Source organism: Alosa sapidissima, chromosome 15 (genome assembly GCF_018492685.1).
Source record: "Alosa sapidissima isolate fAloSap1 chromosome 15, fAloSap1.pri, whole genome shotgun sequence".
In the NCBI taxonomy this organism is placed as follows: Eukaryota; Metazoa; Chordata; class Actinopteri; order Clupeiformes; family Clupeidae; genus Alosa; species Alosa sapidissima.
The window spans coordinates 22,945,390-22,971,658 of record NC_055971.1 but is presented as its reverse complement, the minus strand read 5'-3'; the positions used below and the strand labels follow the sequence as shown (position 1 = coordinate 22,971,658).

Below are 26,269 nucleotides of genomic sequence, written 5' to 3'. Positions count from 1 at the left end.
ATTGCATTCCCAGTGGCATCCACCACAGAAACCAGAGCTTAGCAACCCACAATAGCCTACACTCACATGAGCATATTTGAGGACCTGGTATATGGTGAAGAGATTGTTTGTACATCATTAGCTAGCTGACTTACCACTGGGAATTTCACGGAACTGGGTAGTCTACCTGACACATTCCTAATTAGAGTTTAAAAGCAGCCACACAACAATTCGAAATCAGAAAAACACACAATATGCCATGTCATTATTGGCTATATAGAACGGCATGAGTGAGTTCATTTCTTTTGCAAATAATAAACTATAGACCTAAAAATAAGAATTGAAACGGTAACAGAATGTCATAAAGCCTCAAACTGATGGGTTGGTAGCCTAATACTTCCTCTGTATATCATTTACACTGCCATCCCATCTGTAGTTCTGTTTGTGCAGCTGAGCAGGGGTAACAGAACAGTAATACGTTGGTGCCTCAGGCAGACAGTGCTCTAGTATGTGGGCTTGAGTTCAAGTGTGGTGTATGAATACCCTTAAGGGTGCTCACATTCACATAGTCTCTTCTTTAACCTACTAAACTGGGGGAAGCCTGAGTCTCCATGACTGTCTTAGTCATAGCAAACAATCCTTCCAATGTGGGTCATTCTGTACAGTGGTGCCACACATTGGCACAACCTTGTTCAAGCAAGCATTTGGACTCAGTCATGTGACTGAACTGAATGGCTCACTGCAGCTAATAGCCAATCGACCATGTGATGAGTTCCTGCACTAACTTGAATAAATAAGAGACAGGGAACAACAAGGATCATCTGAGCTGAATTATGTGGAGACTATGACCAGAGTTGAATCAGCTCCCAACCCTTCACCCCTTGGACTGAAAACAGTGCATCCACCTCCATGTGTTTTGTTTAACCTGTGGCAAATACCGTAGTGAAACTGAGTAAGGGTGTGACCAGGATGCGAGTCAGAGAAACTGAGAAGAGTGTGTGTGAGTGAAAGTGAAGACTGAGCATGAAAAGGAGGGAGGGATGAAGGGAGAGAGACTGTCAAGGCAGGAGAGGCAAGAGAGACAGAGAGGTGGTGACTTAAGGGGTCATTGAGATGATTGATGATCGCGCTCTCCAAGCTATTTTTTTCACCTTTTTTCCTCTCTATCCAACATTGAAATGGGAGAGGTTGGTACATGTTCGGTCACCCTTTATCATAAATGTGTTTTTTAGAAAGAAAAAAAAATGTGTTTGTTCGAACCCTGGCAACCTGAAAATGACTTCCAGTGTGTAAGTTGCGATTTCAATACTTCAGCAAACTAAAACCCCATAGCAGCTGGTTCTATCCATTCCCTGGGGTTCATTGATTGTCATGGGCCAAGGAGCAGCACTCTTCCATCTCTCCCTTGAGTAACGGCCCTCTTAGGTCCCTAGACAGCTCATTCCTCACCTTGATAAATATAAGGGCCCCTCCATGCATTTCATTATGCTGTGATCACAGGCCAAATCGAATGGCAAGGGCAGGGTGGATTCATGTCTAGATTGTCCTTTGATAACAAATATGCTCGGAGAACCCTCACACACATGCTTGGATATGCAAATCTTCAACGTGGTGACGCAAGGTTGACAAGCAACTGCACTTTATCATAGAAATCCTTGGTACAATAAATTATATAGTGTTTTTTGAGGGTTAGGGTGTGGGTGGGACTCCATCTTTTCACATACTGTGTAATGAACTCTGCAGATAACAGGGCCTTTGTGCTCTTATCAAGCTGTCCTCTATGTGGTCAGTCTGGGCAACGAGAACGAGATGCAGTAGTTGGAAAGAATGGCGAGATAACACTGGTGGCAAGCGAACATTTGACTAGATCACATGAACACAAAGAAGAGCCGGAACAATAATCAGGAAAGAGAACACACAATAAGGGATTATACCCCCCCCCCCCCCCCCCCCAAAAAAAAAAGAATTTCGGTTTGGTTATGAAATGCCTTCGTCGGATAGCCTTTTAGAGAATGAAGACTGTGTTTACTGTGTGGACACAGTCTGTTTGTGGTTGAGACGGTCTTCATTTACCAGAGGTCTCTGAACTGTGACTTTCACACCATTGTTCATAGTAAGACAATGTTGTACCGCCGCCTGCATCCATGTGCCCCTATCTCTGACACACAGAGTGTGGATTAGTGAAGAGAGCGCCGGCAGATGAGATTAGGATTACCATCAGGGATGGCAACAATCGGGGTTTAACATCAAGGCAGACAACACGAATGAGGCTTTTCAGGATTTTAATTAAAGCTGAGCTTCACACATTTGGATCTGTTGAAAAAAAAAGAGAGATGAACCCCACCTACACTAAGGTTGTGCAGTATGATGTTTAATTTTGAATATGACAAAACAGCAATGATCACATTGAAACACATTGGTCACAACAACTGACTTATTCATAATGACACATGTTCATGGTGACAAAACTTTCATTGCTCTCAATCAATATATAGTTACTTTCTGCCTTGCATTTACAGATTTAGTCATTAAAGTCTTCATGCACCAGAATAGGCCTATCTGACAAATCCTCGAGGAAAGTGAATGTTAAATTACTCTACAGTCATCCTTAGGACTGTGCTTCACTCAAGGGTCTTTGTAGACGAATGGGAAATTAGCCTACATTTGTTCATAACATGTTTGCTTTGAACACCATAGTGCTACAAAACTACATGCACCTTTCACCTGATAACTTCTGCAAAATTCGTTACATTCGTATTGTTGCAAGTGTTACATTCGTTACGTAGGCTATTGTTGCAAGTGGGCAGTGCAGTGACCAAAGCAACAATGGACACACAGCACATAGGCTACATACAGAAGTCTGATCCAAGGACTATCGTTTTGAGAATGGTGTTACTACCCTCTTCTGGTCACTCACGACAAATGCACATCAAATGCACACTGCAATATGATACGTTTACAGCAATTAGGCTACTTATAAGAACATACAAATATTGTTCATCCTCATGATTACCTCTTTGAATGATACAAAATCAACTTGTTGATAGGCAAGTCATTTTTGTTTTGATGTCAGTGAAGACATGCCAACAAATAGGCATAGGCGAGCCTTTATGCAATAATAGCCTACCCTAGAGATGTTAGGCTATGGCGATTAAAATATCACAGACCTTTCTAAGAAAATATGTTTGTTTCTTTTTAACAATATTAATCATACATGGAGATATTCGAAACTATGAAATCCTGTGAGCAGTGAGTGAGAGTAGTTCATCATCCCGGTTCCTCCTTTGGCAATGTCTTGGGGGCATGTAGACTACAGCAGCGAGAATGACAATCGCTACCAAGACACATACATAAACAGAGACAGTGAGACCTGTAAAGGGTGAGAAAAATGAACGATGAACAACGTATACTAAAACATCTGATATCTGCAAAGTTGCATAGCCTAGTAGAAATAGCCCGCGCATAATAAGAAAAACAGTTATATAGGCCTAGGCCTTAGACGTGCGGGAAAAGTTAAGAACAGCCTACCAAGTTGCTGATGTCTCAAGGCGTCTCCCTTATCCATGAACAACCCGTCCATGTTAAATTGCAGGCTTTAGTGAGGACAAACTTTTGTAAGCAGATGCGTTATCTAACCATATATTATGAAAAAACACGAATAGAATACTCACTGTTGCTATTCTCATAACGAATAAAATCACGACAGATTTTCAAGGACAACGCAACACTTCGCTTGCGTCGGTTGAGTTGTTGATTCAGGAAATCTGTGAATCTGTAAATACGTCTGAACTTTGGTCATTGCTTGCTTGCACACTCCCTGCATAGACTTATTGTTTCCTTTTAATTATCCCTCATATAATTTTCTTGGAGTGAAACGTAGGCTATTGTCGAGATGTCATTAAAACGATACAGTTTCTGCGATCAAATCGTTATCGGAGCTTTTACTCGCATTTCATCATTAAGAGCGACCGAGTGGATTGTAACAGACAGAGGGCAGTAGACTACATATATATTTGAGTAGGGCAGTGTTAGAAAATCTAATGTGCTATGATAGGCCTACACTTTATGATTTTTATTCTAGGCCCTCACTTCACCTTGCAGACGTCCTAAACATTGTAACCGATTTAGGCAGCAGGTTTTCACAAAACGTTTTCTTTGTATTTGGAATTTACAAATTAGATATAGCCTTTATGTTGTTACGGTCAAAATGGTCATCGGAAGCAGGGAGGCCCAGAGGCCAATGCACCCCCCCACCCCGCCCCATTAGCATCTCATAATGACCAACAACATGCTACATCAAATGAAGTGAGAAGTTAACCTTAAAGCAACACCAGAACTTTTCCTCTGTCGCACGCACTATATTTGTTTGCAGCACTGCTTTGGAAATAACGATGTCCACAGACAAAGTAGAATATGTTGCATGATTTTATGAAAGTACGATGTATTGCGACATCAGAAATTTGTAGTTTCTTATGTCTCATTCCATCGAACAGATCCGCTACCCGATCTGGCAAACTTACATAGTGCGGTTATAGCCGATAGAGGGCCGCGAAGCGAATGCAGAAGTGCCGTTCACCCTGTTACGAGATGATGAACCACTGAAACGATTTTGGAAACATTATTTTAAGGTACAAAAAACTCTTTGGTGTTGCTTTAACAACCCGCCGGATTTCTCCTTTAAGAACTCAAGGGAACGTTCTGGGGACGTTCCTTAAAGGAGAAATCTGGGTGGTTTTCACATAGATCTACGTTTCTCGAGGTCACAGAGTACTGTCAGTATGAAAAAAACCCTAAAACATTGGTTTTACCTAGCACGAGTTGCTACAGCCAGCAGCTAATCCAACCAGGCAGCTACAGCGCTACTGGAGGCATGTCCGTGAGTCCCCATGGACATGCCCACTGAGTGTAGCGTTGTAGCTGCCTGGCTGCATTAGCTGCTGGTTGTAGCAACTCGAGCTAGGTGGTTGTAATTAGCCTACCTTATGCCCACCTTGTGTTTTCCAGGCATGCAGCTGTTCCCATCGTTCTGGCCTCTTGGATGACTTGGATGAGGTATGGTGCTCCGTACTGTATACTGCAATGTCTGCTGCCTCTCCTGGTATTCGAGATAGCACATCTGCATTCCGATCAGCTGTTCCTGGTCGGTACTGGATCTCGTAGGAGTAGTTGGCTAGCTGTGCAACCCACCTCTGCTCTGTTTCGCCCAATTTGGCAGATTCCAGGTGGACCAAAGGAGTTGTTGTCAGTGAACACCGTCTTGGGCTCCCCACAGGTAATCCTTGAACTTTTCAGTCATAGCCCAGCAGCTCTAGCTTGAAGGAGCTATAGTTTTGATCACTGCGCTCTGGAGGATAGAGGCTACAACTGGCGTATGCAATAACCCTTTCCTTGCCATCTTGGACTTGGGCAAGGACCGCTCCAAGGCCATCAAGACTGGCATCTGTGTATAGCCTAAATGGGAGTTAGAAATCAGCATAGGCCAATATGGGGGCACTGAGGAGGGCTTGTTTGAGTAAGTAGAAGGCGTCCTGGCACTTGGTGGTCCACTGAATGGCAGAAGAGGGTCGGTGGGCATTGCCTTGCAGGAGCTGGTTGAGGGGGGCGGCTACCTTTGAGAAAGCAGGGATAAACCTCCGGCTTTATATTTTTTATATTTGTATAGGTGGGATAAACCTCCGGCTACAAATAGTTTTTGTCTACTTTTGAAATTACATGCAGGGCTGAAACCCTGGCAAATGTGTGTTTGGTCCTATTTGAACTTATTAGCGGTCTGTAGCCAGTGGCGCCTGCAGGTGTATGGCCGTACACACTGTGTGTACCATCAGGCTTCTCGGTTAGGAGTAGAGAAATAATCTCCCCTGTGTATTTTCACTCCAAGTTGGCTTACAATAACTTCCCAACTGTGCACTGTAGCCCATAAACTGCATGACAGTAGGCTATTTATATTTTTCTGTAAAATAACCACATGCATTTGTGCAAAATTAAGCACTAGGCTATTTAACGCACACATTTTGTTTGTGCAGGAGAGAGAATGACAGCACAAGCAATTGGGGGTGGGGGGTTCTTTATCTGGCCCCTGCACTCGTTCCGGCATGCCTGATCAGACCACTGTGTCTGTATGGTTTTATTTTCTTTTATTTCATTCATATGTTGTTCTTCTTATCCAAGGTGATACCCTCGTCTCTTCAGTCTGCAGTTGCCTGCAGTTGCATCCTCTCCCCTGTCTTTCAGCATCTATGTGCTTCACCTCCCAACACCTCCAAGCCTTTAATGAAAAAACAGATAGGGGAACTTCTCCGCATTCTGGAAACAATATTAACTAGACTAGGGATTGAGAAAGAAAAAAGGAGGCAGGGAAGGAGGTTGCGGTGTCTGTGGAGATAAGACAGTGTGCAAAATGAGTTCATTAGCAGAGAGCTGGCACTGAAAATCAAGCCAGTTCTGATAAAGGAGCTCACAGTTGAGGGAAAAAAGGTTTCATTTCCTGTCTTCACTGGGCCAACATATCAAAGAAAGATCTATAGGAGACAGGGCAGCTGCTGAAGATCAGAGAGAGAGAGAGAGAGAGAGAGAGAGATGGTAAGACAGAGAGAGAGAGAGAGAGAGAGAGAGACGGTGAGACAGAGAGATGGAGATAGAGGTGAGAGAGAGAGAAATGCCAGGATTTGAAAGGCATCAAAAATGTGAATCAAAACCAAATAAAGCTGTGTATAGTTGAAGAAGAGGGGTTGAAGAATGTTCAATGCAACCTAAACCAAACCAACACTGACCAAAAGGTTTAAAGAATTTGTAGTTGTTCATTTAGATTGTACATTTAGAAACAACTATTTGTCATATGACAAATATAGAAAAAGGCTCTTCTGTGTGACCCTTAAGTCTACTAACAGTTCATTACCAAAAAGAGTGAGGAGAGTGAAGTGTGAAAAAGGACCAAAAGTAAATAAAGAATAACAGAAAAATGATGGGCAAAGATGGGAGACAGATATGTGGGCATGCAGGAGATTCAAAGATGGAGGTGGCGGTGTGGTGTTTAATATAGATCTCCCCTGATACGGCAGACAGAAGAACAGGAAGTTTCCATCAGTCAGGAGAGGGGGGCCATAGGAAATTGCCACAATAAAGTACACAGAAAAGGACGGGAGGGGGATACTACGTGACAGCCATGGCGACTGTGCCTGTCACAGTGTTGCCATGGCGACTGTGCCTGTCACAGTGTTGCTTATTCTCACACTCATCCCCACAGTGTCACTTGATTCTCAGTTCAATTCTTCACAGAAGTATATTTCTCTTTTGTATTGTTTTCATAATAAAGTCCTCACTCAAATAAGCACTCTGTTTGTTGGGCCTCTGGTTTGCCATTTTAAATATTTGCTGCTTATCCAACAGGAGACAGATCTGCTTGAGTCTAGACCTCAAAATGAATAGGCGGATGTGTTTCTGAGGCCTACATGTTATCTGAGGCCGATAAGAGGGTCTTGTATGCAATGTTGTTTAGATGCTGAGAGAAAGGGGAGCTGAAACTCTACACTGTATGTGTTAGCCGTGTGCTTTGTGGACAGAGAACTTTGTGTACTCTGGTTCTGAGTTCAAGCATGGATACAGGATTAAGCCTTGATGACAAACCCAGCAACGCTTGTTACACAGTCCCCTGTATCATCACGTACACGCGCGCACACACACAGACACAGACAGACACACACACGCACGGGGAGAGAGAGAGAGAGACTTCTAATAGGATTATGTAACTTTAACAGGTGACAATGAGTTTATGATGCTGTGCTGTAATACTGAATGATCTTAGTGCAGTGGTAGAGGATTTATATGTCAAAATGTTTGTATATATATATGTATATAGACCCTTTCAACAATCAAAACAAAAACAATGCTTGAATGTTCTATTTGGGCCCCAATCTACTTCCTCTGCATTAAGATAACATATGGAATGTTAAAAAGGAAGTCTTGTGGGGCCAACTATGATGCTGATAATGGAACTCTCCTGAAAGGGTCCATATATATATATGTATATCTATATATTGAATATTGAAGTGTATGCTGCTGGTGTCCTAGAATGTTTTGACAGAGCCAGTGGTGAAGGAACACAGGTCTATGCCAAAGGCCAAGATGGCTAGAAGATACATTATGGAAATCAAATACTCTATCAAATACACCCTCATATAACAGAATGAATAATATTTGAATGTTGCACTAAATATATCATTAGGTAATAATTCGCTGTCATACAGAGGATAATGCTTATAAGTGTGGCGCTCTCATGTTCAAAGAATGTTATTCCAAGTCTAGGAAGTGGACTTAGTCATTTTTCATTGCGATTAAATACAAAAGCTCTGGTTATTAAATACTAATAAAACTCTCGAAACCCTGTCTGTTGTGGCTGTGTTGTGCGTCCGGATAACCATGGCCCCCAGCTGTCAGAAATAACGAGCCTGAGGTGTGGACATTTGCTCCGTAAACATTCGAGGAAGGCTGACTGCCGAAGTAAAGTGTGTGTGTGTGTGTGTGGGGGGGGGGGGGGGGGCTCTAATCTTCTCAGGGTCTGTAGTTTATTATGCTATGAGTGAGACTCAAACATCCTGTTCCTTAGAGAGATAGGGCAGCAAAATGTGAAACCCTATCCATCTATTTGTAATCTCTTTGCTATTATGATAGCAAAAGTGGAGCTGGGGGGGGGGGGGGGGGGGGAATAAATGGATGAACGGGAGATGGGTGAGGAGGGTCAAGGACTGGAGGAGGATTTCCCTGCCTGAAGGTTGGAGGAAATTCTCATAGATTCAAGCGCATCTCACAAAGACAGTCTTTTCTTTTTCGATTTTGTGTGCTATTTACTTTCAGATTGTGGTCATTATGATCATGTGTGTCATTGTTATTTTGAATTACAGTATTAAGGACTAAAGTAAATGATGTTTGGTGTATCTAGCAAAATAGTGAAGATTTTCTATATAGGCCTAGTTGTAAATCAAATGGCCACACTGAATATGCATTGTAACAGGCTGGGTTAATGCCAAACTTACAATCAGTACATTCTCAATAGAATTACAGTACAATCTCAATGAAAACAACACAAACACAGGCATATACTTATACTTCTCTTTTATTTGATATATATATATCTTTATTCTATAACTTTTTTTTATTCCAATACAATCTTACGGACATCAACCAACAACAGGTTTCAGAGGTACAAGAGAAGAATTGACTTTACTGTAGTAACAGTGAATCCCGCTGAACAAGACAGAATAGTGTCACAATGTCAAGGCACAAAAGAGAAGCACAGTATAACCACATCAGCGAGCATGCACACACTGACTACACACACTGTGGCTCCAGTCCTCCCAACCACCAAACGACACACAGCAGAAAGATTTAACAGTCTAACGAGGATTGTCACTCTCACCCTCGCTCCCTTTCTCTCTCTCTCTCTCTCTCTCTCACACACACACACACACACACACACACAGAGACACACACGCCAACACACACTCATGCACACTTAGAGAGACACAAACACACATTCTTCCTCTCTGTCAACTATCAGCACTCAGTAAAAGTTGAAAGGGGTTGACAGTTTTGATTACACAAAAATCTGCAAACTACAGTTGCACATTCCTTTACATACTATTTTCCAATCAAACACAACAAGACACAGGTGAAAAGTAAAAAAAAGTGGTGATAGCTCTGAGGTCACTAAGGCCTCAATGTTGATGTGTTTGACAGTTGTACTGGATAACATTTTCAGGGTCCACCAAATGTTAGGAATGTGTGGATGGTAACTGAATACGCTCAGAGAAAATAATATAGACATAATTGTCAGCATTACATGAGTATATCAACTATGCAACTCAAAATATCAGCTCTTGAAATAAATACACATCTTATATAGACAGACTGTACTTTAGTGTGAGATTATCACCATTATTGTTGCCCGACTTCTCTGGGCTGACTTTGAATGTTGATGCTCTCGTAAAGTAGGCTCAATAATGATACATGCCATGCTTGCATACACACACAGTCACACCTATCACTGATCGGTCTAAAACTCTTGCTTTGAGAAGCTCTTTGCTGTTCTCCTGACATTCTAGCTAGGAAAGAAATGTCCCAAACACAATCCTAAACCCTTACACGACTATGTCTATCCCGGCTTCCCTCATCAATAGCAGTCTGACCCTCATTGAAGTAACATTTGGATATACCTGTATTTATATCAACAAAAATATCTCAATATTTGGCTTCATATAGAAAAGTAAGAGTTACCTGATTTTTTTTCTTCGAATGAATAAACGATCAGAATTAGTTTCTCTGTGAGACAGAAATAGGCTGAATGGTAACTGTAATGGCCATGACACACTACATATGGATCAATGAAAGACTCAACTTCACCTAAGAAGATTCACCTGAAACTAAGATGAAACAAGTTGAGACTTGAAGTTTAAACATTAGGTTTACAAAATGTGCCACTCATGTCGAGACATCCAGAAGTGCAGATATGTACAAGATGTCTTGTGCTACGTCAGTTGTCAATATTCACTCACATTATACAGCTAGGAGGTGAAGTGAGTAATGCAACTCTATGGAAAAACACTGCAACAGGGGCTAGCGAATGGTCACAAGAAGAGGACGTAATGGGCAGCTGCAGTGTAATGGCCCCGAAATACCCCCCAGTCACCCACAGTGGAGTGCAGAGAGCTCCTCCCTGCCCCAAGCTGTGGGGAGTGGGGTCTGGAGAAGGACATGGGGCAGAGGGTGCAGACAGACATGGGAAGGGGCACTGGGAGAGGTCACCCTCCCCCTCCAACCCCGCAGTTGTGCTACATGTCCAGCAGGGGGCGATGTGGTCCCGCGCAATCACACAGCGTTGGTGATGATGACGTCTCTGTGGGGGCCTCCGTCCACTCCTCCGACCTCAGGCGTGATGCCCTTCAGGAGCCGCTGAGAACAACAGACAGGACAGTAAAAAAGACGGACACTGGGAATCAGAGAAAATGACAGAAGACAAAGTGCAGTATCTACGAAAATTCCAAACTGAGAAAAACAGGATTGTTGTTTGTCTTTCACACTGTATTTTAGCAGATACTGTAAAATGAAAATCCCTGTATCTTCAGGAAATGTTTCAGAAGATTAATGAGATTTTGATAGATTGATCGGAGGATATGGCATTTTATATTAGTGTAAAAAAGTGCATTTCTCAAAAAATGCAGTTACTGCACTTTGGCTTTGTAGGGCAGAATAATGAAAGTAATGACAGGATATAAAAATTAAGTTAGTAGTGAATTTCAATTAAAGCAGGGATTCTTTTCAGGGGAGATCAGGTAAACGTATGGTGTATATGATGTAAACACTGTACAAGCCCTCTCATTTTTATCGGTCTAACATTTCACCATGGCTGAGTTAGACAGCTGTGCTAAGCACAAGAGACCAGTGCCAATATTCTTATGGGGCCCCATGACCGCATTCAGCACTGTATGCCCACGCCCTCAGTGTCAGTTCATCACACGCACACACATAGACACGCGCACACACACACGTAGACACGCGCGCACACACACACACACACACACACACACACACACACACACACAAAATACACACACACGTGCTGACAGGTCCTCTCAGCATCCCTCACATCATTAGTGCAGGTACAAACAGCCGACCGCACCAGATGAAAACCCCCATCAAAGACACTTGTGGGAAATGGCAGGAGCATGATGGAGCTGGTGGAACCTTGTGGAACCGGATTGAAGCTTACGTTTCACTTTCTTTTCAAAACAAGGCATGTGTGTGTGTGTTGTTTTCCTAAACTCCCACTGATGAGTTGAGTCATGACAGTAGCCATGTGTTTACTGTAGTGGAGCTGTCTATGTTTGTGCAAGAGGCCACAGGCTTGTTGATCTTTCATCACCCCTACCTTGTCTCCTTCCCTAAGCCTGGTACACAGCATGCTCTGGTGACTGGCCAAAACACTGACTCGCATGTGTGTGTTTGTATCTGTGTGTGTGTGTGTGTGCGTGTGTGTTTGTGTCTGTCTGTGTGAGTCTGTCTGTCTGTGTGTGAGAGTGTGTTGCTGTATGCTCTCTTACCTGTTTGAAGGTCCCTTTGGTGGTAAGCATGTGGTAAACCATGTATGCGGGCACACAGATGAATGAGGAGACGCCAATGCAGTAGCCAAGCACCGTGGTCCAGAAGGGATAGTGATAGTGGAACAGCGTCACTTCAGGAGGGAAGGCCAGAAAACTACCAATGATGAACTAGACAAAAGAGGGAGAAAAAAAAAACACTATGACAGGTGTCATAGAACACCTACTTAACACTCAACAATCTATAAGGAGTCTAATTCTGCAGTATCCCCTTCTTCTCCTCTGTCTGTCTGTCTGTCTGTCTGTCTGTCCTTCTCTCTCTGTATCTCTGTCTTGAACCATACATGTGGGTGTAGGACAGACACGTTTTCTATATATAAGCACATCTCAAACACAAAGTAGTTTGCAGATAAAATGTAATAAAATAATAATAATAATAATAAAAACAAATACATGAAGTGTAGGTTGAGTGTGCTGCTTGACTCACCAGCAGGAAGCTGGGACAGATGGCCACCCAGCACAGCCTCCAAAACCGACCCGGGGCAAAGCCCAGCATCAGCTTCACATCACTGCAAAAACGAGTTGTTCCTACAAAAACACACACACACACACACACACACACACACACACACACACACACACACACACACACACAAACACACACACACACACAGTCGCACACACACACACACGCACACACACACACACACGCACACACACGCACACACACACACACAGTTTAAGCCGGTACATTTCCTGAAACGTATGCATAATGCTATTTAAAAACTAGGAGTCTCCATGTTTACCATAAAACCACGAAACAGCAATGACCTCCAGGAAGACCACAGTTATGACTGCTGGGCCAGTGGCATACTCCTCAAACAGCTTCACCACAAACGCCCCACCCTACAAACAAACAAGACAGATAAACACAGTACCCTCCACCTTCACTGCCAATGCACTCCAGCAACACCTCAACAGTCAATACACAGCCCAGCAGTTATCTATACCATGTTCCTTTTCTATTGTCTTTTTCTTTTATTGTCATTGGACAGTGAAGAGTGGACAGGAAAAGGGAAATGGGCAGTGGGTTTGGCAAATAACCTCATGTCGGACGCAAACCAGGGCCCCCAGGGCACTGAAAATGACGCAACCGCTGCACTTCAACTCCCTCCCACACCAGATTCCTTATCGCTATGCAATTACGTTTAACAGTTAGTGGTGTTTGCGCCATGGAATCACTCACATAGGTCAGTGTGGAGATCGCGCCCAGGTAGCAGACACACACCAGGCCCAGCACGAACCACTCTCTCCTCTTGGCCAGGAGATGCGGGAACTCATCCAGCATGGCAGTGATCACCCCCTCCAGTCCGGCAAACTACTCCGCACACACAAACGGAGAGAGGGACGGGTCAGGTAAGGACAAAGGTGGAGAGATGCATGCAAACATAAGAGCAGCGTTGAAGGAGGAAGAGGAGGGGGGAGAGGTCAGGAAAGGAGAGTGATGGAGAGATGCATTCAGATAAAGGAGCAGCCTTAAAGGAGGAGGAAGGGAGAGGGAACATATAAATGACCAGGCGCTCTCACACACACACACACACGCGCACACACACACACACACACACACACACACACACACACACACACACACACACACACAAAAGCTATTGGAAGACAAAAACACACACAACCACAACACCCAGCAAGACGCTATTGTTAGATAAGAGCTCTGTCATGGCCGGTGGAAACCATGGGAACACCATGAGGGAGAGATTAAGAGATTTCAAATGAAGGCCCAACAGTGATAGATATGGCAGTAGGGACTAATGACGAAGGACTAGCAGCGGGGCTCGTTTAATAGGGCCTTTTGACACAGCACAGCACCACATAGAGAGATGACAGGTAGAACACGCAGAACACTCGACACAGTCAACAGCTCAGCATCTGTGCAGGTTATTAGGTTGTGTGCGTTCATTAAAGTGTGAGTGGGTGCCTGTGTGTGTGTGTGTGTGTGTGTGTGTGTGTGTAGGCAGGAAAAGGGGGGAGAGTGTGTGAAGCAGAAGGAGAGAGAAAGGGAGAGATGAAAGGACACGAGAGACGGAGATAGAGGCTGACCGTGCTGTCCAAGCCCAGCATGATGATCATGAGGAAGAAGATAATTGCGAAGAAAGTGGCCGCCGGCATATTCGCAATGGCCTCAGCGTATATGATGAACAGTAGACTCGGGCCTGCAAACATCATTAGACTTCTTCAAGAACAGGTCAGGACTTCACAAACGAACAGGACACTCCTCAGAAGTGAGAGGCACCCTGTCCAGGTTAGCCACATTCAGTCAAAGAAGACAGAAAAGCCACTCAAAGTTAACCAGCTTAACCCGAAACCAAAAATGACCTTTTTAAAGTTTACAAGTAGAGCCAACTGGAACAGACATGCGGTTTTCCCACCTGCGTCCTTAGCAACGGTGTCCACGGCTTGGTGTCGCATCTCCGCCATGTAGCCCAGCACAGTGAAGATTACAAAGCCCGAGAGGAAACTGGTCAGACAGTTCACCGAGCTCGTCATCAGAGCATCTCTGTAGGAAACAGATACAGCGAGATACTGAACAAATCCAACAAACACATCCGCTTTGTCACTCTAGATATCACTTAACTATTGTGAAAATGAATTTGAAAGTTTGATATATGTACCATTACTGAAAATTACCATCTAACAATGCTTTTTCTAAGTCACAAAGCCAAATGAGGGAATAATAAATGCAATAATAAATGTCACTTTAAATATTCCTCACTTGTAACAGTTGTTGTGAAATGGGTTATAGCTGGCAAAGGCCAGAAGCACACCAAAACCAGGACCCAGGGAAAAGAAGATCTGCGCGGCAGCATCTATCCATATCTAACGGGCAGAAGACAATAGCACATGAACACAACTGTGAAACTGGAGAAGGTAAATCGATGAGCGCTGTGGCTGTTGGATGATTTGGTGTCTCACCGAGGCGCAGAAAAGTTTCTCCCAGTCAGGCGTCAGGTAAAAGACCACACCTCTCCAGGCACCAGGGAGAGTGGCTCCTCGAATCAGCAGGATGAACAGAACCAAGTAGGGGAAGGTAGCCGTCACCCACACCACCTGAGAGGGAGAGGAACATCAGTGAACAGTGTTCCAGTCTACACCTAAATTCACCTGGGATTCAGCGTTAAGGGCCGTTCACACCAAGAACGATAACTATAAAGATAACTATAAACAAATATCGTTCTTGTTAATATGAATGACAATGTTCACACATAAACTACAACGATAACAACATGAAGAACGATATCGTTGGGAATCACTTTCAGAGCGATTTTGAGAACGATAAAAATAATAGCTAGCTAAATAATAGCTAATAGCCAGTCAAAACCCATCACATTTTTTAACACAAGGAGAGTCTTTGCTTATCGTTGGTTAGTGTGGACGCTTTTATCGTTATGATTATAGTTATCGTTATAGTTATCGTTTTTGGTGTGAATGGCTCTTTAGAGTTTTTCTCATGCAGCACTTGAGCAGCAATTTTCCCTACTTTTTTTATTTTATGATGCTTTAGTTGATTTTCATTTGTGAATAACATTGTTGTTTTGCCACTTTGAGTTGAATTGAAATATTTTATTTTGTTTACTCAACTTTATTCATATTTTATCGGCCTTTAAATGGAATATTATTGGGATTCTCCTATTTTATACCTTGAACTGTTTTTATCTGATAATTATTAATTATTTACCTTTTTCTCTTGTTGCCTACTATTTTAGTTGTAAATCACTTCTCTAATTGTAAAGCACTTCGGTTCAACATCTGTTGTTTAAAATGTGCTATGTAAAAACAACCGAATAACCCCAGATGCAATATTCCAATTCTACATTGCAAATTAAATAAAAACCAGCTTTACAATTCCATTGATCCAGTAGACTAGGTTTGAGCCTTCGCATAGCTGCACACCTTGCCTGAGGTCTTGACGCCCTTCCAGATGCTGAAGTAGACAACGGTGAAGATGAGGAGCAGACAGAGGGCCAGTTGCCAACTCACAGAGCCCAGTTCATGCAGACCTGGAGAGCGGTGGACCTGCAGAACCTGCCTCCTGACGGAGGGAAAGAGAGAGAGAGAGGGGAGAGAGAGAGAGAGAGAGAGAGTGAGAGAGGAGGGGGAGAGAGAGAGAGATGGATGAAGGAAAGAATAGAGTGAAACATGTGAGTAAGTGAGAGCATGGTTGTAACTACTGAGAGAGGAGTCAGTGCAGTGATACAAAAACATGGGTTTCCATAGACAGCATGTGTCTGTAAGCCAGAAAGAAATAAGTGACACAAAGACATGTTTGGCTGGGTGGTGGTGGGTTTTGAGGCGTTCACACAGACAGCCATTTAACAGACGGCGGAATTTAGAAAAACAAGATTCCTGAGGAAAACAGGAAATTCGGCTGGCAGACAGACAAAGAGGGGCTCTTCAGTTAGTCCAGGGTCTTATACGCAGGATAAACTTGAGCAAAGCCCCCCAAATCCGTTGTAAAATCACTGATAGGAACAGACAGACAAGCAGACAAAACAGGACTAGGGGTTCTGCTCACATTCATCTTTACTGTCCACCCCATGTCTCGTACATAGCGGAGGTCCGGCATAGGCAGCAGAACGCCTAAAATAGTCTTATCTCTCTCCATTCCTCTACAAAGGATCTCCTTTTCCTCAGAACACTGTTCCGTCTTACACACACGCAGTGGTGCCTGGGCCTTCTAGACCTTTCTCTGACTGTTTCTCTTGCCTGTAACCTGACTTGGGCTAATTCACTTACATGCACTTACGTATAGAACTCCTCGGCGGGGGAGGTGGAGATGTTGGTCCAGGACACGTTCAGGTCGGTGGACAGGTAGTGGGTGCAGTTGACGGTGTTCCAGGGGTTCGTGCAGGTGGTCCAGGGCAGGGTGGCTCGGAAGGAGGAGAGGAGGTAGTACAGGGCCCAGGCCATCACGGTGTTGTAGTAGAAGGCGATGTACAGGGCAATGATGCAGATAGCAAAGCCTATGCCTGAGAGAGGGAGAGTAGAGAGAGAGATGGAGTAAGAGAGGGAGAGGGAGAGAGAAAGAGAGAGAGAAAGGGAAAGAGGGAGGCACAACAGAGAGGGAGTGTGAGTGATGGAAAATGGAAAAGTAACACCGAGGCATCACTCAAGGCCTTATTCCGTTTCAAGCTCATTCAAGTTGGAAAATAAAGTGGATGGATGACATTTAAAAACTCGGATTTCTTCACATGAAAAGACAAGTTTTTACGAGAGCCTGGCATTTTAATGGTAAATGTGATGATTTCCATAACAGAGAGATGCTCCACATTACGGGCTATCAACAAAGAAGTGCCATTCTATAGGGCACACAGGCGGGTCAGGAGGGCCACTCTATCAGTTTGTCTCCCTTTAACTCAAGTCCCTGGAAAAGCCCTTCACTTGCCCCTGGCATGCCACTCACATGTCAGTCAGTCAGTCTGGAGCTGTCTGTCCATCTGTCAGTCAGTCTGGAGCGGTCTGTCTGTCTGACTGTCAGCCAGTCAGTAAGACAGCCAGTCTGGAGCTGTCTGTCTGTCAATGAATCTGGAGATGTCTGTCTGTCTGTCTCTCTCTCTCTGATGCAGGGTCTGTGTATCTCACCCTTAAAGATGGGGCATATGTGTTTCCAGATGGAGATGCAGCCACTGCGGTGGAACTGACCCAGGGCCAGCTCCATGTAGAAGAGCGGCACGCCCCCAAACACCGCCATCAGCAGGTAGGGCAGGAGGAACGCACCTGAGGATGAGGACAAGGATTAAGGTTTAGAGGTGAACCAGCATTTCAAATCTGTTGAAGGCATTATTGAAGGCATCTGTTGAAGGCAAAGTTAAAAACTTCTAAAATATTCAGAGTGGAGCTGATAATCAGTATCTATCTAACCATTTCTTTTGAAGTCACATAACTTTTTTTCAGTTTGACTGATTATTATTATTAAAAAATGATTATATAATAATAATAATAATAATATGTATTAAAATATATCATATGTATATATACTATAATATATAATATAATAATATTTATTAAAAGTTAAAATTAAAGTTGACTGATATTTAGCAGAGACTTTTTCCCCCAAAGCAACATAGACTAACAACAGTGGGTTCTGGAATTAGGCAGTGACGTTACCACTGCCCCACCATGCCCACACTTTTTATTTAAAACTTGCATACAGATGCATGCTTCAAATGAAAGGTAAATGGCCATGGAAAAGGCAGCTGTACTTCAGACAACACTGTATGTAAATGTGAATCTACTTTTGCACTTTTGACATGAAAGCAAAGATAACAGTTGATTGAGCACCTAAGAGACAGGTTATTAAAGCCTAAGAAAGAAATTGCAGTCAGACTCATGAAACCCACAATTAACAGTGCTGGTAGTATCAACTTTGTTTGTGTGTGAATGTGTGTGTGTGTGTGAATGTGTGTGTGTGGTGTGTGCGTGTGTGTTTTGCCTTTCATCCCTCTCTGTTCGTGGGGTGAGACAGGAAATTGAAAAGGTTTTATTATTGCAAATTCAATAAAAGAAATCCATACGGCCATCGGTATCAGTTCCAGAGATTGTGCGTTAACAAGAGGCAGAACACGGCAAAATCCCTCTGTAAACACTGTTTGTTTGCACTGTGTCTTTGCAACATTTTTACCACCCATTAAAAACACAAACTCTGTGCTTAATTTGGTGCTTAATGATGGTGGTGTTAGTGTTGGCAAAATATGAACTGTCATCTTATCTGTGCTTTATACAATTTTGCGTAGTGGGAGCCAATAGTAAATGTTTACATAATGTGAAATGTGTACGTACGAAATGTATAATCAAAATGCATGATAAAGGCATATAAAGTGTGTGAGTGAGTCATGTAAACTATATTCCTCATGCACTGAGAGAATATACTGTGAAACACAGAGTGCCTGTTGTGACAAACGCCCCTAAAGCCTCACCTCCTCCATTCTGGTAACAGATGTATGGAAACCGCCAGACGTTGCCCAGATCGACGGCATATCCAATCACAGACAGCAGAAAATCCATCTTCTTGCTCCATGTCTCACGGGGCGGGTCCAGACTGGTCTGTTGGACCACTAGGGTTCGGAGAGGCCCAGGGCCGGGGACCCAGTTCCCCTCGGCCGTGTGTCCCTCCCTCGGGCTCTGGGGCGAGGTGCTTGGGTACCCGTTGGAGACCTGCGCTGGGCCCGAGTTGACCTTCTGACCTTTCTCAGCGGCATTGTCTCCCATAAGGAGTCCGTTCTCCTGTGATCCCTCGGGTTTGTCCTTTTCTCCCTCGTTTTCCATGCTCATCATGGACTGCTTCATCTCCATGGCGACGGCGGCTGTTAGGGTGTGGGTGACGGCGACGCTGGTGGACCTCTGGAACTCTGGGATGTGGCGCCCATCAGGGGAAGAGGAGTATGGGGAAGAAAACTCGGTGCGAATGGAGCAGGACTGCACTGGGTTTTATAGATAGAAGCACTGGAGGAGCTGGCTCCGACTCCCAACTTAACAAGCTCAGGTGGAAAAACAGCTTGTGCTTGGCTGCAGAACAAGGATCAAAAATCCTGAGGTCACCCTCAAATTCATTTAATTGTATTTGCAAGTTTTACCAAACTCATAGACATGGTAACCCTTGTTGAGTTTCACAATTGTTCTTTTCTGAGATGTGCAGATTAAGATGTGCATACAGTATACAGGTCACTGACTGTATTCTTTTTGTATGATACAAATGCTGTATGATACGACCTGATCGGTTCCCTGTAAAGGGTTAACATCATAAAACTGTAAGTGAAATATATTCAGGCCCCAGCAAAATTACACCTGGGGGAAATGCCAGAGAGTATTTATTTAATTTATTTTAACCAACAATGTAGCTGTTGCTGAGACTGTAAGACATTTTTTAAAATCCCCTAAACAAATACATCAGAGGCAATACCTACCCTTGGCCCCAAAATCAAGTCCTAACATGGTTTGATAGAAAAGCGTGAAGAGGTTTCAATTGCAAAACTGTTCTTTTCTCAATGATGCGTATGTTGGCAATAACTTCAGTATACCGAATACATCTGTTTATGTTAAGTTTATACACGTTTTTTTTATATAAGTTGATATACATATTCACTTACAGAGTTAAAAACGGAGTTTTCCTATATTAAATTATATCCAGACGCAATGAACCACATAAAATGAGTAATTATTAACATTAGTGGAGTAATCATTGGTATATGCTTATACGTTTCCTACTTGTCTCAAATAGGCCAAGAATTTTTTTTTTAATAGAAAGTAGGCTATAGTTAAGTTTCCATCTGATCATTACGAAGCACCTTACTCATTCTGCGGAGCTGTTATTAATTATGTGCTGGAAAACGGCAAATGGCGCTCATAAAAATGTAAATTCACTGAGGAGGGCGCACCAATTCTTGAATTTTTCATAGATTAGGTTAACTCTCCAAATAGGCGAGCATGACGGGCGAGTGAGCGCAGGTATGCCAAATTATTTGCTCCGACATATTTATCAAATTTGAGCTTGGATAACTGCCTGCTTTTAACTTGCTTCAATGGGGAACACCTAATTAAATCCAACAATTATTCCAACAGTGATGTTGCATTCGCGTCACTGCGCACATTTTGCACGTCTCTAAAAAGTATGCCACCTGGTTAAGGATGATAAAACAAACAATAAAATAAGTCGTCTGACCTTTTCTTCAGTTAGTTTTTAAATCGCTTTCTTTTGTGAAGCATACACGTTGCCCTCAAATAGTTATTCGTAATATTAAAAAAATAAATCCCGCATAAAAAGCGCGATTTTCGAGAGTAAGACCTCTCGAACGCCTCCATGTCCTTGTTATTATTAATGTTTTACAGAGACTAATTAACACGGAAACTGCTGTAAATATGCGGGGAATGTAATTATCTTTATTAAGTAATTATTGGGGATTGCCTCTCATTTCACAGAGCAATTTCAACCGCGCGTTTTGCATAATGGTTCACCTTAATAATGCTCTCAAGAGCAGAACAGTCAAAGTCAGAGCACCTTTTCTATTATCAGAACCAATAATAGCCATGTAAATGGACGCAGGGTATCAACAATCACCACTGAAATAACAAACTTAAAGCTGGAAATAACTTCAGAAAATGAACAGTTATTAGTATTTTCTCGTCCTGTAACTAAGCGATTCTAACGCCTTCAAAGAGAAACAGGTGGCATAACTTACGTCTTGCAAACATCGGAGCATCAGATACAAACGTGTAGCCCGACTTTCTGCTGAAGAAAAGGCATGTTGCCTGCCTGGAATCTGCCTGGCAAAGGAGTCACTTTTTACGGTTTTCTTCCGAGCCAAACCTATTTCTTCAACAAGTAACTGCTCAGCTAAAGAGAGGTGAAGTGTTTTGGACAAGCAAATCCACTTCTCCTGAGGGAACCATAACATCTGAACTTCAGGGTAAATTTTACACTATTCTGCAACACAACTGATAAGTGCACACAAGAGCATGGCTTTGACCAAATGCTAAAGGTCATCAAACTAAATAAATACTCTCTTTTTCTCACACGATACACAAGTTGAGCATATTGAGTGAAAACACAAGGCAACATAAGAAAGAGAGAGAACCATCACCCATGCATGCATAGACCTGCTAATTTGGAAAAAAGAGACATACACTCACCACCCCCTGTGCAACCCTACTACCATGCAGGCATTCAGAAACGGTGTGGGGTCTGTGACAAGGTGGTACCACTGTCGCTCACTGCCTAGAAGCAGACACTCCCCCCTACACCCAGACAGGCACTAGCTTCAGTCTCCCTATCCCTCCTCATATTTACATAACAGCCTCTATACATTGTCTTGTGGTCTCCAGTTGTATGCTTTTTTTTCATGTGCATGGGACTCCAGGTTCTGAGTCCACATGGACAACAGAATTTTGATTGTTTTGTTTTGTTTTCATAACAGTCAGAGCCTCTGTGTTTTATAGTGAATATGACCACAGTATTTTACTGCTCAAATAAAATCAGGACAGACTGGGCAAATTCTTAATAAAATTATTTATGAAACTAAATTCTTCATAAAAGTAATTTACATTAAATGAGCTGAACTTTTCATTACTTGCCATATCAAAGACATTATTATACAGTTTATAAAGACTCACTGCCTTTTTAGCCATCTGAGTCTGTCCTAAAACGGACATGTCAGAATATTTAAACACACTGAGACAGGTTATTATTATCATTAAAAGGGTATGGCTGTTTTTTGTATCAAGAGAAAAGTACCTCTATCTCTCATTAACAGTATTCTTTAAACTGATGTGCAAACTGTCACCATTCCATATGGTCCATCTGCAATAAAGACGATACATTTTGATTATCACAAATCAGATTATTACACCTTCTAGCAAATCGATCAGGAGGCTGCAGTCACCACCAAACAGCTCGTTAGTTATGAATTTCCATATAAGGAAATACAATTTCAACTCGTACAGTATGTCGAACATTTACATGTTTTCTAATCTCTTGATTTCCATCACAAAAAATAACAAAGTCACAGTGGAGGCAAATTTATTTCTCACAGACGTAGGAAAAGACTTTATCCCTAAGGGAAGTTGACACCCTTTTCACACAAATTTCAAGACAAAACAACCAATTGATCATGTGTTTTAAGCAAGTCATATTCACTGCCAGCATTGCCAATTTCTGACATAATTGCAGGTACCGTACTTGTTCTAAAAGCCAAATCTTTCAGGCCTAGACTATGAACTTTTGACAATCTAGAGACTATGAAATTACATCTGAAGAATAAATCTGACAATTGCCCATATTTCCACCATGAACTGGCAGATTCCTGGATGGGTAGCACAGACTATAAATCCATGTTCTGTCAATCTCAATAGACTAACACTCAACATTCAGAAGTTAGCTATAGACAGCCTGAAAAGTACCCACACTTGAGTAGTACAGTTATTTGATCAGAAAATGAATCTATAAGCATCCCACTTAAGTAAAGTCTTAAAGTATCTATTATTTACAGTACTTTTAAGTTACTTAAAGTGTACTTAAAAGTATGGCAAGTAGCCCATTATAAAACATACTGAAGTACTGAAAGTAGAAGTACTAGTAGGCCTAAGCTTTCAAGGCCAATAGGGTGACCACCTTCACTATGATTTTAAAGAAAAAGCAGTCAGAACTTTAGATAAGCTAAGTTCATACAGCACCTTAAAATGTGGTGCCTACAATTCATACACAATATCTTCGAAGGCTGAACAAAGGTATGGCTGCCATTCATTTTTCACTGCTGCTTCCTTTTATAGGCCCATAATGAAGTTTATCCAACATGTTTAGAAAGGCAGCTACATCACACTCCATAAACACACTTTAAAAGCCTAAACAAAAGTGCTATTAAAGGAGAATTCCGGTGTGATATTGTCCTAAAGTGTATTGAAACATGATACCGAGTGTTAACGTATGTCTCATAGCCCATCTCGGCTTGTCCCCTGCACTCCAAAATCTGGCGCTAGTTAGCCGATGCTACCAACAGCTTTTTCAATAGTGGTGCTTCGGCATCGGGCTAGCCATGCAAATAAATCACTGTTTTACACCCATTTACGAGGCTCAATGTATCTCCACACTTCATTGGTAGACTTCCGAGGGCCCTGACATTTAAAACGAGACATTGAGAACTTTGAAAAAGCAATGGTAGTTTACTTACAAGACGATTTATACAGACAGTATCTTCACGAAGTCACGAAGCATTTGCAGCCATCTTGAATTTAGTCACGATAAGTTGAGCAACGAGTAAGAATGAACAGGTATGATAAGGGATCAGATTCCAAAAATAATTCAGGATTATAATTCAGCATGGATTCCAGTTGAAGAAACTGGAATCCATGCATTTCCACTGAATTATTTTTGGAATCTGATCCCTTATCATACCTGTTCATTCTTACTCGTTGCTCGACTTATCGTGACTAAATTCAAGATGGCTGCAAACGCTAAACTTTGTGAAGATACTGTCTGTATAAATCGTCTTGTAAGTAAACTACCAGTGCTTTTTCAAAGTTCTCAATGTCTCGTTTTAAATGTCAGGGCCCTCGGAAGTCTACCAATGAAGTGTGGAGATACATTGAGCCTCGTAAATGGGTGTAAAACAGTGATTTATTTGCATGGCTAGCCCGATGCCGAAGCACCACTATTGAAAAAGCTGTTGGTAGCATCGGCTAACTAGCGCCAGATTTTGGAGTGCAGGGGACAAGCCGAGATGGGCTATGAGACATACATTCACACTCGGTATCATGTTTCAATACACTTTAGGTCAATATCACACCGGAATTCTCCTTTAATGCAAGCAAGCAGTTAGAATTGTAATTGAATTCAGCTCCTTACAACAGCCTACATAGGCCTTGGTGTGCTATGTCTTAGCTATATTTGCTAGGCCTAATCTCTGTCACTATGTCTTCATTCATTGCTGTGTCCCGTAGTGACATAAGGTCAGCAAATAGCCAACATGCTGAATGGGAACTGTGGTTTTGTTTTCATTAGCACATTATTTTAGCCTACTTTGTACTTAATGCTGCTAATGAAAATGTATTGGTGTAAAAGTATACTGTACATTTCATTTAAAAAATGCAGTAAAGTAAAAGTAAAAATAAAAAAACTCAAATAAAGTACAGATGATCCCCATTCAGTTACTTTAGATTTCTGAGAGTAGGTTTTGAAGAGCAAAGAAATAGGGTGTAGGGAATGTTCCTCAAAGTAAGTACTTCCACAAAGTAACCTCCACTTTCCAGCGGTCAGTTATTCCCACAGTACATTTGGTTTCATATGTACAGATGGTCAATAAGTGCAACTAAGCGCCCTCTGGCAGTCCAGAGGTGAACTGCAGTCGTTTGGTCATCAAGCAAGGACTGTGCTGGGATTAAGTGAGCGACCCCAAAACAGAACAAATGGTCAAAGAAGCAGAACAAAAAGTTCAGGGCAAAAAGTGCAGCACTACATACACAACCCTGACACTGCTTCTAATGATCTGTTCCCTGCTTGTGTCGAAGAATGTGGATTATTTATCTCACATCCCTGCTTTCCTGCCTCAATTTCTGGCCATGTCTGTGTTAAAAAAGCACAATTCTGCCAACACGTCACCTCATCAAAGTCGGAGATACTGTGACTGGAAGTCTTTAAGAACAGAAATGGACGCCTTACCTTGGAGTTGCACGGACCAATTCCACAGCAATAAAGTCAGTCAGATTACCAAAGCCATACAAAGGCCGAGTGAGGAAGCTGGGCCCCAAGTAGACAGGCACCCCCAACAGGGACAAGCTCATTCTGAGTGTCCCTCACCCTCCCTGGTCCTATATCCAAGCACACACACAAACATCCAAAGCATTTGCAGACGCCAAGTTCCATTGCTTCTTATTCCAAACTCCTATTTTCAGCAAGCCTGATTATCAGGACTGTTTTCCAAGTCCCATGCGACTAACCACGTGTATTGCTGCTGCTAATAACCAACCTGTCATATTGTTGGCTGTTTTGGTGGCTGGTTGCGTGCATCTCCTAACAGGATGGTGACGTTTAGAATCTTTATGAATTCCCTCGCATACAGATAAACTGACCCCAGCCAACAGACAAAATTATTTTCATTGTCTTTGGACTTTGGTCTCTAACTTGCAGTCGCACACCCTTGTAAACACACTTTCACATACACAGACACATGCAGTTACTCACAATAGCCCTTTCTCTTGCACAAGCAGAACAGCAGGCTCTTACACTTACATCAGGGAGCCCTGACTCGCTCCAATCTGTCTCAGCTAGGCAGGCTAATCCCCAACAAGCACCAAGGAGGTGAGCCGAAGGAGGGGAGGAGAGAGGTAAGTCTAAAAGAGAAAGACCATTCATTCATTTTGGAAAAAGAGGTCAGACTCAAGAAAAATAACTGAAGGTGAAACATTCCATAAACAAACAAACAAACAAACAAAATAAATCATAGTTTCTTTCTGGTATTCAAGACAAAAGTCTTGAGGTTGAGTTGGGGAAAGTGGGCAACCAACTGTCAAATTACAGAACCTTCTGAAGATTCTCAGATAGAAAGGTGTCGAGGTCAGTCCTGACCTGACCCTACCAGAGAAAGCACCAAACACCAAAGTGTTTTAGCCGTCCTCTCTGATACTTACCACTTCCTGTTTCT

General features: G+C 42.6%; 1 protein-coding gene and 2 long non-coding RNA genes across 7 annotated transcripts; 1 reads left to right on the top strand and 2 right to left on the bottom strand.

Moving 5' to 3' along the window:
• The first annotated feature begins 879 nt into the window (after positions 1-879).
• On the top strand, positions 880-25,077 carry LOC121683802. The gene is made up of 3 exons (XR_006022915.1): positions 880-892; positions 1,789-1,793; positions 24,449-25,077. It is a non-coding gene; the product is annotated as an uncharacterized LOC121683802 (long non-coding RNA).
• LOC121683801 lies at positions 2,330-3,975 on the bottom strand. Its single transcript, XR_006022914.1, has 3 exons — positions 3,651-3,975; positions 3,508-3,572; positions 2,330-3,349 (listed from the first exon to the last, which is right to left on the bottom strand). It is a non-coding gene; the product is annotated as an uncharacterized LOC121683801 (long non-coding RNA).
• slc6a4a (solute carrier family 6 member 4a) lies at positions 9,071-26,229 on the bottom strand. 5 transcript variants are annotated; one of them, XM_042063621.1, is made up of 14 exons: positions 25,288-26,229; positions 19,058-19,646; positions 17,724-17,858; positions 16,888-17,110; positions 16,035-16,173; positions 15,057-15,191; positions 14,857-14,960; positions 14,513-14,640; positions 14,184-14,296; positions 13,315-13,446; positions 12,875-12,974; positions 12,556-12,656; positions 12,072-12,239; positions 9,071-10,923 (listed from the first exon to the last, which is right to left on the bottom strand). In XM_042063621.1, the coding sequence occupies exons 2-14, from the start codon at positions 19,431-19,433 to the stop codon at positions 10,840-10,842; spliced, it is 1,938 nt and encodes a 645-aa protein (XP_041919555.1). In that variant the 5' UTR covers positions 19,434-19,646; positions 25,288-26,229; the 3' UTR covers positions 9,071-10,839. The 5 variants fall into 5 exon arrangements, with proteins under 5 accessions (XP_041919555.1, XP_041919553.1, XP_041919556.1 ...); XM_042063619.1 differs by lacking the exon at positions 25,288-26,229 and adding an exon at positions 21,762-22,115; XM_042063622.1 differs by lacking the exon at positions 25,288-26,229 and adding an exon at positions 21,768-22,115 and having other exon boundaries at positions 19,058-19,669.
• Between the last annotated feature and the right edge of the window lie 40 nt (positions 26,230-26,269).

Excerpts from the sequence above, each read along its gene's own strand:
- slc6a4a (XM_042063621.1), bottom strand. The coding sequence starts at position 19,433 with ATGGAGATGAAGCAGTCCATGATGAGCATGGAAAACGAGGGAGAAAAG. Across the intron at positions 16,174-16,887 it reads CCCGCCGAGGAGTTCTATAC|GAGGCAGGTTCTGCAGGTCC; the intron begins GTAAGTGCATGT and ends TCCCTCCGTCAG. Across the intron at positions 14,297-14,512 it reads CACCGTTGCTAAGGACGCAG|GCCCGAGTCTACTGTTCATC; the intron begins GTGGGAAAACCG and ends TGATGTTTGCAG.